Raw genomic sequence first — 13,929 nt, forward strand, 5'->3', positions numbered from 1 at the left:
ATCTGTCTATCTAACTATAAAATAATTGAAACTAAAAAAAATCTTATGGTAAAAACATTTGAATCGTGTGTTACACAATTTGAAGGATATATATATATATATATATATATATATATGAAGAAACAACATAGATTCATCTTAACTCCTGAGTTATCACCCATAGAGAAGGATCATGCCCTTTCAGGTTAAAACTTTTCTTAAATTGAAAAAAATTGAGGAAATGTTTGTTTGTCAAAGGATTTGATCCCTTTCAGGGCATGATAGATTTGAAGTTAAGATGGACCTATACTGGTTTTATTTCTATCATTAAATGTCTGACATTCAGGCTTTTGATTAAGTTTTGGAATGAATGTTAGACTGCCTTTCCCAGTCAATGCTTAATAATATGATATATTGTTTAAACATCAAAGAATGTGTGTATTGTTGATTCAACGAAAATATTACATTAAATTTTTGTTCATCACATCACATTCAAATATAGCCATTATGAAAACACATTTAAATTTGGAAACAAGTTTCAACCACTCCATTAAAAGCATAATTCAGGTACAGAAGATAACTTATCTATGACAACGTTTGGAGAAGACAGGTCGTCGGAGATGCAATTCAACAATAATACAAGTATTACACTAGACTCCACAATCTGAGAACAATCCTATCTATGTCCTTCTAGAGTGCATGATCTGCCTCTATTTGTAGATCCCCTAGATGACTTGTCTCCTTCTTCTCTTGCATATTCAAATGCATCTCTCGTTTGTCTGTCTTTCCAAATGAATTTTGTTCATTATATAACTTTTTCAAAGTTTTCCTCCAATGAGCACAACCACCTCCTTTTATTACATCGCTTCATGACAATAGTTAACTTATTCAAATAACATTTTCATGTATTAATAACAATTCATCACATACGCACATCCTGTGCTTTTTATTTGTATAATTTATCATTTTTTACTTTACGTAGTCTCATAGTGATTATGTCTGGTGCTTACTCATGTAACAATGAACATTTACTAAAGTGAATGCATTACATTATTATTACATTAATTTTTTGGACTTGTCGAGGATGCTACTTTGAAAAGCATTTTCATCTATAAAACCTGGTGTCACTCCTGTGTATTGTTACATATTTGTAGGGGCGACGCCCAAGGGAGTACTTAAGGTGATGGGTGTTCAAGGACTTACCATCTATCATGTGAAAAGCCATTTGCAGGTTGATGCATTTAGTTTTTGGTTTTTTTAATAATAGAGTAGTTTTGTGTATTTGCAAATATGCATGCATTGCTTTATTATCTATGCTCTTTCTTCTATCTAAAATCGGTTCTGATTTCCAGAAATATCGACTAGCAAAGTACATTCCCGAGTCATTAGAAGGTAAATATTGTTCATAAGGCTTGTTAATTTGTTTAAAGATGGAATAAAATTTTCGTGTTTAAATTCTCTTGTGATGGCCCTTAGTAAGTGGATTTTTTCTTTTCTGGCATATCAGGAGGAAAATCTGATAAGAAAAAGGGGAACGAGATAATTTCAAATTTGGAGGCGACATCGTAAGTACATGCATACATGGAAACTTTATACCATTGTATTATGTTTTGTTTGATTTCTTTAGGATGTATCATGAAATCACCCTAAGATGTTGCGAATGGTGTAATCTTCAATTCTGGCCATGACCAACCTTGTTGAAACGATTATTATATAGTATTCATAGGTTTCTCTTAAAACATACTTATTCAACTCTCATTTATTTTATTTCTAGGTGGTTTAGGCTGATCTAGTAATAGTGGGCCCATAATGCCTCTTGGTGATGGAAACCTCCTCTTTATTTGTGTATAGATACAAATACAAGTCTTTCTTGTAACATCATCTTGATTCATCAGATCTCTTTGTTAAACTATGCTACAGAGAATATGAGAGACAAACTAGAGAGTCTGAATGAGAGATATGTATTATATCAATGTGTGTATGATTACATAAGATGGTAATGTATATATATCTAGTAGGTTCCATTCTGATTAGGAAAAACTCACCTATTTTCATAATTACTTTCAACATAGACATCATTTATTGCATATGACTTATTTCCACTTTATTACAAATCACCTATTTTCATAATTACTTTTAAGTTTTAACATAGACATCATTTAATGCATATGCCTTATTTCCACTTTATTACATTATTAATTAATACATTAATGAAATCATCGTTACAGTATCTAGCAACTCCTTTTACTGGTGATTTCATTTTCCACAACTCCTAACATCTCTAAAAGATTTTCAAATTTTTCCATATTGAGCTCTTTGGTGAAGATGTCTACCACTTGATCTTGGGACCTATAATAAATCAGCGCTATCTCTTTGTTTTGCACTTGTTCTTTGATATAGTGATGTTGTTTCAACATGCATTATTGTTGAATGATAAATCAGATTCTTTGCCATGTTGATGGCACTTTGGTTCTTAATGTAAAGTTGTAGGCTGCATTTATGGAAGTTTCAAATTATTTAAAATTCTATGTAACCATACTGCTTGACAAGCTGCTCGAACAACTGCTTTGTATTTAGCTTTTGTTGTTGAAAGTGTTACAGAATGTTGTTTTGTACTATTAAGGGGAAAATCACAGCCTATTGTAGATTTCCTTTCATCTGTATCACCTCCCTACCTTTCAACATGATGTTATCATTCCTCTCTAGTACAATAGCAAACTATGAGGTACCTTTGATATATCTAAGAACTCTCTTTGTTGCATTCCAGTGTGTTCCCTGTTACCCACCAAAATGGGTAACCCTTTGGGAGAAGATTTTTCTCCCATTTTGGACAGATAGCTAGCTAGCAGCCCTACACATTAAGTTGATGATGATGATTTGCCAATTCCTCCACCATCTGCACTAGTCACTACTTATCTTGGCATTTGGTATTCCTCTTGGATAAAGGTGGCCTACCACTTGGAAGGTTCTTTGATCATTTTGCAATCGGGTGTTTTTACTGAATGTTATGGGCATTTAGCATGGATAAAGGGGTGATCTGGATGATTGATCGATCTTGACTGTAAATCTGTTCTCTCACCTTACCAGGGGGTTAATTTTTATCCCTAGTCCAGTGGGACCTCCCTAAGGCCTTAGGGTTATAGGAGGGGCACTACTTGGAAAACTTGAATTGGAATAGCATGTTGATTATCAGTTAGACTATACTTAACACTTTCCATGTCACATTATAAGCCCGTAATAACATCTCCATTCCTTGGGTCTAACTTGTCATTGGTTCATTGGGATTTGGCACTCTCTTATCCACATCCTTGAGTAGGTCCAAAAAACATTGCCATGAAGGTTGATGCAGCTTAAAGAATGGAAAACCATTATATGGCCTATTACCCACCAACGTGGGTGACCCTATAGGAGAAGATTTTTCTCCCATTATTCATATCCCACCCAACCAACGATGCTGCCCCTGACAACCACCACTAGCCAATGACGACGTGCCATTTTATCTCCGCCACTTGCATCAATCATATATCTTTTCACCCATCCAGCAAGAGCACATGGACAAAGGTGGACTTCCAATCAAAAGGTACTTGATTCATTTTGCAATCAGGTGCTTATGCTTGGGCTTTTAATATGGATTATGGGGCGACCTAGAAGATGTAACAAACATATATATATATATATATATATATATATATATATATATATATATGAAAGAATAATTAGTTATTGAAGAGACATGTTCCAAAGGACTTGATTATTTGTGAAAGGGCACCTTGCCTAGTATATAAGCAGCGCCCTCATTGTAGCATTCTACTAGTTCAGTGATTCTATCATCTTCTATATATATAAATATGCACAACCCATTTTAAATACAAATGGGCATTATTTGTTTGTTACATTGGTATTAGAGCCAGTCTCATTCGGCCTTTGGCCATCAACTATTCATCAAGTTTGTTGTCGTTGCGATTGAGGCTTTTAGCCACAAAAAACTTTTGGAGGTTCTCCATTTTGCGGTTAGGCCTTTGGCCATATATATATATATATATATATATATATATATATATATATATATATAAGAATGCAACACATCAATTAAAAAAAATTTACATTGCCCTGCAGTATTTTGACAAATAAAATATAAATAAAAGAACAAGAGAAAATTGCTTTAAAAACTAGCAAAGTTTTATTTCTTCTCTAAACTCTTGTGCTGAGTGAGATAGAGTGCCTTCTTTTTATAGAGTAAGGAGGCCTCTAATCCATTAGTTACAATTCCATGGGCAAATCAAATACCATGGGAAAATACAAGTGGTAATTGAAGTTTGTCTACTTTTGGTGTGGTAAAAAATAGAATAATAATAAGATATTCCTCCTTTTCTAGATGATAAATTTAAATAATAAAGTGATTGAAGCACTTTTGAAATTCTTGAAAAATAGAACTAGTTGTGTTCATTTGACCAAATAATTTTTTAACATCATGCTTTTTTCCCCATATTTTATTTTATTTTTGAACATGGTAATTAAAATTTTCCCTTGTATGTGCTAGCAAAACTTTATACATTAGAAATAATGCTCCAAATAATGATGGTGTTGACAATTGAAAATGATGGAAAATCGTGTAGTTGCTTACATTGGTTGATAAAAAGAACAATGCCTAGCTCAACACCTTCAACAGCACGTCCAACTTCAATTAGTGGTTAGACACAAACATAGATAAGATAAATTAATCCAAAGTGACATAGCCAATGTTATCAATTTTCTCAAGAAACTAACCAAGGGGACAACCTTACCTTTGTTACACATCTTTGGGCTAAAACAAAAAATATTTTCCACGTCCTCTAAATTCAACTAGGTCTATGCGATTGTTATTTTTTATGAAGGGGGACATAAGGATAATATATGGATGAACTTCCAAAGTCATAAAAAGTGTTAACGATATAATTTTGATCCAACTAGCTGAATAAACGATGGGTATGAATTTTCTTTATTTGCAAAGCCTTGTGAGAGAGAGCATTTGCTACTTTGGCCTAAACACACTTCCCCTTCCTTTACTATATTATCCACCTCTTTTTCCCTTTATTTGGCTTGATTTGACTTTTGAGGCTTGCATTTATTTATTTTTTATTTTTATGATAACCTTCTTTGGATGATCTTTGGTGAGTTAACCATAAGTTAGGGGAATTATGGATGGGATGGAAAATGAAAGGTGTTTAATGGAAAGTGTTAAGTATGGAAATGATATGTTCACGCTACCCAACTTGATTCCCTGATAGTACCTAGTGGTCTAGCTTAATGGCATACTTATCCAAAAGTAATTATGTCCCAGTGGTTAGAATTAGTAACATGGTAACATTCTTACTAAGTTAAAAGTGAGAAAGAATCCTTCTAATGTTGACATCTATACAACAAGATAAAACCTTAGTGTCATTTTCAGATGAGGAGGCTAAGCAATGAAACCATATCAACCATTATCATCTAGCACATCTAAGATCAGGGGTATGGGGAAATGATACACCATTGTGAATTATCGATGAGCACAGGAATGTAACTGATGAGTGGAGAATAACAGGTCTAGGTTGATAAGAAAATCTCTTCCAAGCAACAACAATTCACACCGAGTGTATCTCTATGGGAGTTCCCTGAAGGGAAACATCTGGCTCCAACTTGTGGACATGCACTCTTAAATAAGTGGTATGAGAACTCCAAATTCTCCTAGTTTCACAGATCGTAAGTCCTTATCCATTGGGCCATGGAGTCACTAAACATGTAATTTTCACAACATCCAACATGGGAGACATGAGAGCCAACAGGCGAATCTACCACCCTTGTCAACTATTGTATGCTGAAAGGAAATGACCAATAGTAAATGAAGGAAACTAAAGAGGACTAAACTAGGAAATAAAAGTAATATTTGAAGCAGTAAATAAACATGCGAGACTATGCTACTTGCCAAGAGAGCTTATTTTTATAAGAGAGCTTATTCTTTCCTACTCCTAGAAATTAACTAAAAGATATGGCTGTTAGGTGACATGAAAGAGCCAATGCAGCAACCTGAGAAATTCATCCATGATGCAAGATCTTCCCTTGTATTTGGTTATCAGCCAAAACAGGGCTATATTAAAGATTGTGTGGGAATCAAGGGGAATGGTGATCATTTTGAATTTTGGCATCAAGGAAAAAGTAGGGTCATGAAGTACAATGCCCAAACCATACAAAGACTGATTTGTTCCTCCACAGACTTCTTCCATCCAAATGTCAATAGGGCTAATATAATCACAGGAAGAAGTCAACCTATTGGTTTCATGTGAAATTATCAATGAACAAATGTTGTGAAGTCAACTCCAACTAAGATTTGGATGAAAACTATTGCAATTTCATGTTGTTGATTTTTTTGTGGCATCGAGAAGTATTCTCGTATGCCAAGAGGCCTCCTAAGCTGTCCTAGAAGATTTATGAATATAAAAATTAAAATTCAATTTTCAATGGGCTTCATGTAGGCTAAAAAATGACAAGTCGGCCCAGCCCATGAAGGGACGTGTCCCTTTGGGTAAATGCATCCATTCGACTTGTATATATAACCATGATGTGAGACTTCATTTGACCACTCACTCATCATCACCTATCTTCTATAACAACCACACGTAGGAGCAAAGAGAGGATGAATTTGACTAAAGTTTGGACTTGGATTTTTGGCATAGATTTCTAGACAATTAGGAATTGCAAACCTTGCTGAAGAATAATTTCTTCTAGAAGAAGAGTTGTCTAGTTTTCTCCCACGTTTGGGTTTCTTAGGTAAAATTTGTTGTCTCTATTGTGCATGGTTGTCTTTTTATGATCTTAATTATTTTTGTTGTATTTACTATTGAAATCTTCTGTGTATAGTTGTTCAATGATGTTAATAGCATTAAATAAATTATTTGAAGGTCATTAGGTAGTAATTATCAGATCATAAGATTGGTTTATGTTGTGCTTATTATAGAAAATTCAACATGGTATTAGAGTTTTGTTGAGAGAGCAACAACTAAAGACTAGTGTGAAGAACTACATGTGTGGAGGGTAAGAGCCCTAGAAGGAGACGACAACAAATCTAGAGAAGGATAGCCGCAATAAGGATGGAAAGGCTGGTTTTCCCTAGCCGTAGTCTGCTAAGAAGAGGCCGAGTAGGAGCTTGAATGATAAAGTTATAGAAGGCTATAGGATCTGGAAAAAGGGATGGTTTTCCCTAGATTTCCAGGAGAAATGACGTGAATCTGATCCGGGGAGTCAAGACTTGATGTTGATCTGGACAAGAAGTAAAGGTCTACAGACCTAGCACTGAGGGTTGAAGAAAGAGGATCCATGAGGTATGTTGGAGCTGATTTGTTGTTGGTTTGAGGCAGGAAGATTACCCGCAGTTAGGGCAGGGAGTCTGAGGTTTATTTCAGGCCTAAATTTGGTGACCAAGTTGGTTGGCAGGCCGCAGGGGATGTCTAGGCAGTTGCAACCACAATTTGGGCAGGCAAAGTCATTTGCATACATTTCCACTATCTCGACAAAGCTTAACTCCAAGGCATTATCAAGTCGTCTCATCATCAATCGACCATTAACGAATATTTTATTTTATGAACTAATATTTAAGGCATGCCTGCAACAATCTTGGCTTGAATGTAATATGTAACATTGAGGTGGTACACTTCCTTCACGCAAATTACTAACATTTGAGATGGAATTGATTGTAAATGAATAGTGGACAATTTTGAAGTAAATTCCAGTTACAACCTTTCATATATAAAAATGGAAAAAATGGCCCAGAAAGCTACTAATGGCCATAATATGGAAACATAGAAAGTTGAGAACTCAAATCAACAATCTAATTTGGTGCATGGAGATCCCTCTTGACATCACAAACTATGAGGCAGTCAAATAACAAGATTTTTGGTTCATCATCCCACCATGTGGCCCAGGCAAGGATGAATTCTTAGAAATATGAGATACAAGAAAGTGTGTCAAATGTAGAGGAAAATGAGCCTACATCAACCCCTGTAATTGGACAAAATCATGTTGAGTCATATAAGCCTGATTTGGACCAAAAGACTAGCAGGTGTGCTTGTCATGTTCCTTTTTCTGGTTTCCCTTATGGCATGGTCAGGATAGACTTCTAGAGTCAGAGGTAGCTAGGTCACAGGAGCAGGTTTACTCCATCAATGGGCCTAGGGGCTTCTAGAGGGGTTTCGTTAGGTTTTGAGGAGTTTCTATGGGATCCGATGGCATTCGCTTGGCATATTCCATCATCAACAGAAATTGCCTTTCGTTCCGTTGCATTTCGACAACTTTTCAAAAAACAGGGTTATTATTGGGCCTAACTCAATTAATTATGCTTAAGGTGGTAATCTGAGAGGAATACTTGACGAAACACCGTAGTGTAATAGCTCATTGGAACCAAAACAAGAAGATCTACAGGATGAGATGGTGGGAAGTGACTTTCAATGGCTTGGGGAGGGCTGGTGGCTAATTTACCATTTTCCCGAATTAAAAGGATATTCTAATTAAACTTAAAAGAGGGAAAAAGTACCAAGTGATTAAAATAATAATAAGGCTTCTAGAGGGGTCCATCAGATCTATAAAAGAGGAAGAGGAGACCATTTGAGGATATCTTGGGTTTGTGCATTGTTTTTGTGTGAGAGGTTTGGGAACATAGTTCTTTACTCCAGTAGCCCTAGGACGGGAACCCTCGAGAGATTCAATGAGTGGACGAGAACCCATTTTCCCCTTGGTGAGTTCATCCATAATTCACAGGAGAGCTTAGCAGTTGAAGTGCAGTCAGTTGGAGAGGGCTAGTGCAACATTGGAGCAAATTCTTGAGGCCAACTTTTTCTATCTCAGCTATTTTGGTTGTATCAGCATGTAAACCCCAGTTTGTCTATATAATAAAAGTTGAGATTATTTTTGTTCCTATTATTATTATTTTTTTAGTACTCTATTTGTCACAATTTTACATGGCAATGTTATATTAAGTGAATAAAATTTTATCTAAAGCATTTTGTGAGTGGAAATTCCAAGAATTTGCCAAATTTTTCAGTTTGGCACATTACAGTGCTACCAAAGCTAGCAAGAGCATGTCAATGGTTGGGAAATAATACATATTGTGGTCATTTTCCACTAGTGTCTGGGTTCTTAAATCAAGAGAAAATAAAATCCCAAAGGATCTTCCTAAAACCGATGGCCATTTTACGGGAATTAGTGCAGAGCAAAGCAAACGAAAGAGGACGTCTGCTGGGCAAGAAAAAGAGTTGAAAACAAGGTGAATAGCACTGTTTTAAAAATCGGCCAAATCGACTCCGAAACAACCGAATCATTGCATCACTGGGTCGACTCGGCGGCTAGATCGGTTCGGCCCCCGGACGGCTCGGCCGAGTCTGAGCGAACTCGGCCGGCTTAGTGGGAGCGACCGTAAAGCGTATTTTTTTTTTCAGCTTGGGTTTTTGGGGACCCCAAAGCCCATTCTAATGTGCCTTTGGGTTCTTTGGGGTCCATTTCCCTCTCCCAAACCCTATAAAACCTACCCAACCCCTCTCATTTCCTCACAGCCATCTCATTGCATTTGAGTGAGAATTTGTGAGGAGTTTGTGAAGAGTTGTGGAGTTTGTTTTTGGAGCAGCAGTGAGGAGTCTTGGGCAAGCATTGGAGCAGGAGTGAGGAGCTTCTTGGGCAACCATTGGAGCAGCATTGAGGAGTTGGTTTGTTGGAGCAACTTTGAGGAGGCAGTTTGTGCCTAGAGGTATTTTTTTTCACTTCTAAAAATCTGTTTTTGCTTATTTATTTTTTTGTGCAAATCTGGAAATTGAAAAGAGTGTTTTTTGTGAAAGAAATGAACATTGAAGCAATGCTATTTTTTTTGTTTTCATTTTCAGATTTTTTCCTTTCATTTCCAAGTCAAAAAATGGCACCTAGAGTGAAAGATGTTGCTTGGGCATATGTTGAAAATGTTGATAGTCAAATTCATTGTTAATTTTGCCATAGAAAAATTAAGGATGGTCCTAGGGGCATTAATAGGCTGAAACAACACTTGGCAGGGATTAGAGGTCAAATTACTCCATGTGAATCACCACAAATCTATGTTGCCAGGAAACGTGGGGACGGGGACGGGGATGGCATTTTTGGAAACAGGGTGCATGGGTTTGTCGGGTAATATAATAATATTAAATTTTAATAATTATATTTTATAAATTATAAATTATAAATTATAATATATATTAAATTTGAATTTGTATATTTTTTCAACTTTAAACAAGAAAACTTTAGTGATAATCATTTAAACATGTTTAGTCTCTCCCATATAAAAACACAATTTTTTCATAGGAGATTCTTCTCAACCTGATAGTGGTCTAGACTTTTCTTGATGTCTAATCATCCACCTGCCCCATGCATGGTGTGCTCTGTGGTAAAGCAATCCCAAAAAGTTAAAACAGTGGCAGCCTTACCCTTCCACAAAACACGCTTATTCTTTTAGGCATATTTTCCTAGTTTTAATCTTAACATGATGTTATCAGAATGCTGTGAGAAATTGGCAGATTTTGATACTTAATTTAGCCATTTTCCAAAATAGCCCTTCGCCATTTAACAGCATCAGCTGATTACAGCTTATGGCTGGTCTCAATCCTACTTTCTATTTGACTGAAAATGTCTGAACCTGTATGTGTGAATTTACAGTTTATAATTTGATGGTTATTAACTTATTTGGCTCGGGAATGAATGTTTCATAAATTCATTCCAAATTGATTTACAAGAATCTGCAGGCTCAAATTACAGAGTAAGAGGTCTCTTTTCCAGTTCTGGTTTCGATGCCATATAATATTAAAGGCATTGAAGATCCACAAATACAGGAGATTCATAATTTACATTGAGACTCTAACAAACCTTGGGCATAAATTTTGAAATTGTTTTTATAAATTTATAGCATAAGACTAATGGAGAGACTGATCATAAGAGTCTCTTGCGGTAGGAAGGGACTCATGAATGTGCAAACAGCTACCCTTTTTTTTCCAACTATGGTCATCACCTTATTAAATATTTCCACAAAGCTACAGCCAATATGATATGATATTCTGCTTGTGGGATTGTACACCCATAATGTTCCTTTTATAATATTGAGATATCATAATCATATATGATTTCAGAATACTGTGTCGCTCATAAGTTTTGAAAAACTTATCACTGTTGATAAATTTTTACAATGATTCATTACCCTTGAGCAGCACGTCATGCCCACAGAGCAATGCTAAGGCATGTGAACAAAGACAGTCTTTGGAAACTGTAATCTTTGGAAATGATGGCAGAAAATTTCCTTGAGAAACATTCAGAAGACCTTACAACCATCTCTGAAGGACAATCCAGACCAATGACCATCAATGACTCCAAAAATGATATCATTCGTTTATGGCATATATTCTATATTCTATGGCATATCATTCGTTTATGGCATATCATTTTTTAAATTTCAATAAAAAAAAATTATTTGAAAATTAAATTTTTAATATAGTTTTTTTATGAAGAACCCAAAGAACCCAACCCGAAGAACCCGAAGAACCCAAGAACCCAAGCACACGAAGAACCCGAAGAACCCAAGCACCCGAAGAACCCAAGAACCCGTTAAAGGAAAAGAACCCAATTTTTTTTTTTGAAGAACCCGGTTCTTCTGGGTTCGTCTGGGAAGAACCCGTACCCGAATCCGGTACTTGGGTGCGGGAACCCGGGACGGGTTCGAGAACCCCACCCCCGGGTGCGGGTACCCGTGCAACACAACCACAAATTGGGGAGATTAGGAAGGAGTTGTTAAATAGCTTTGAGAAATTTAAAGAATAAATGGCTAGGCAAAAAGAAATAGAGGTTGAAATTGGGAGGAAGAGGATTATACAAAAAATGATGGCTACCAACCCCCATTTTGATTTTGAGGGTTCTTCTTCTATCCCCTGTACTGATGCATCAAACCCCTTCCGATATGTTCCTCCCCCTTTGGAGTCTATTCAAGAAAAGGGTAAGGGTAAAATGAAAAAGAAGGGTGATATGAATACCAAAAGTTATTTCATTGTCACACCCTCCTCTCCATTAGATGCACATGGTCTTGAAGCTAGTAGAACTTTGCAACCCACTTTAGATGACCATTGGAAGAAAGAATTGAGTGAGAATGCTTGTGATTACATATGTAGATGGTCGTATGATGCTGATATCCCCTTCAATGCTTCTTGTTCACCATATTATGAGCCTACGTTTGATGCCATATTTGCTGTTGGAAAAGGCTTCAAAGGCCCTACTATGCATGAGATAAGGGGGTATCGTTTGTAGAAAGAAATTTCCTCCATTAATGAGTATTTGAAAGATTTCAAAGTCTCATGGGCAAGAACAAGATGTACCATCATGTCAGCTGGATGGACTTATCAAGGAACCGTACCATCATAAACTTTCTTATATTCTGCCCATAGGGAACCATGCTTCTAAAATCAGTTGATGCATCTGATAAGGTGAATGATGGACAATTGTTGTTTCAGCTATTGGATGAGTTTGTTGAGGAGGTGGGGGTGGCTAATGTTGTTCAAGTCATCATAGATAATGCCTCTAACCACGTTCTTACTGGTAAACTATTAGAGGAAAAATACAAAACCATCTTTAGGTCTATGCCATGTGCTGCACATTGCATAGACCTCATGCTTGAGGATATTGGCAAATTAGATTGGGTCAAAAACATTGTAGATCATGCCAAAAGCATAGAAAAATTTATATATAATCATTCATGGATTTTGAGCCTTATGAGGAGACACACAGGGGGCAGGGATATTATTAGGCTTTCCATCACTAGATTTGCTACTCATTTTTTGACATTGCAACCTATGCTTTCACAACATAGAAACTTGCAAAAGATATTTTCCAGTGATGAATGGAATCAAAGCCAGTGGTCTCTTAAACAGGAAGGCAAAGAATTGAAAAAGAAAGTTAATGAAAAAATATTTTGGAGAAAGGCAATAGAGATTGTGAAGGTTGTTGAGCCACTAGTTAAGGTGTTGCGGTTGGTGGATGGGTAAAGCTTGGCTATCGGCTACATTTATGAGGCTATGGATGAAACAAAGGAGCAAATAAAGAGGGCATACAAGGATAAAGTGGCTAAGTATTGGCCCATTTGGGCAATCATTGATGAAAGATGGAACAATCAACTCCATCGCCATATACATGCAGCTGGGTATTTTTTGAACCCACGATATCATTATAAAGCTCAGGCGGCGGGAGCTTTGAGTGGGGAGGTTAGAGATGGATTGATTGATTGCATTGGTTGCATGATCCCATTGGAGTGTGATCAGCTGGAGATACACCGACAGATCACAACCTTCAGTAAAGCCACAAGTACCTTTGGGAAGAACCTAGTAAAGATTGCAATGGAAGCAGATGCGCTAGGTAAACAAAAATTTCAATTTTCAAATTCTTAATACTTATTTTGTTAAATTGTTTATAATTTGAAAGTTGGATATAGTTTTTTGAGCTAACTCATTACACTACTATGTTTGTTGTATTACAATGGTGGGAGGCTTTTGGTAGCCATTGTCCTGAATTGCAGAAGTTTGCAATTTGTATTTTGAGTCAAACTTGCAGTGCTACTGGGTGTGAGCGCAATTGGTTTGTCTTTGAGAGGATTCACACGAAGAAGAGAAACCATTTGGATAAAAAATGGTTAAATGATCTAGTTTATGTCCAATACAACCTCTGGCTCAGACGCAACTAATCGCTGAACAAAAGCCCTGATTCAGATCCCATTGTGTTGGAAGATATTGATCCAACATCAGATTGGGTAGTGGAGAGTCATCCAACAAAGTTTGATTCTGATGAGGATCTTGATTTGGATTTATAGATGGTGGCATCACTTGAACAAAATGTTCAGTTGAATGCAGATTTACTTGTACTAGCCTCAGGCCCAGCCCCAAGTCCTCCAGT

The 13,929-nt window shown here is 36.4% G+C and overlaps 1 protein-coding gene across 4 annotated transcripts in view; it reads left to right on the forward strand.

Annotated features, from left to right (window-relative positions):
• The window catches only part of LOC149145557 (uncharacterized), a 398,828-nt gene that overhangs the window by 250,639 nt on the left and 134,260 nt on the right, over positions 1 to 13,929 (forward strand). For all 4 annotated transcript variants that reach the window (XM_089449630.1, XM_089449631.1, XM_089449632.1 and 1 more), the window contains 3 exons: positions 1,134 to 1,210; positions 1,332 to 1,371; positions 1,487 to 1,544. In XM_089449630.1, the coding sequence (XP_089305756.1) occupies positions 1,134 to 1,210; positions 1,332 to 1,371; positions 1,487 to 1,544 (175 nt within the window). The remainder of the gene's footprint in view (positions 1 to 1,133; positions 1,211 to 1,331; positions 1,372 to 1,486; positions 1,545 to 13,929) is intronic.

This window comes from Pinus tabuliformis, chromosome X (genome assembly GCF_031772625.1).
Source record: "Pinus tabuliformis cultivar Carrire ecotype Pingquan chromosome X, CPIR1, whole genome shotgun sequence".
Lineage (NCBI taxonomy): Eukaryota > Viridiplantae > Streptophyta > Pinopsida > Pinales > Pinaceae > Pinus > Pinus tabuliformis.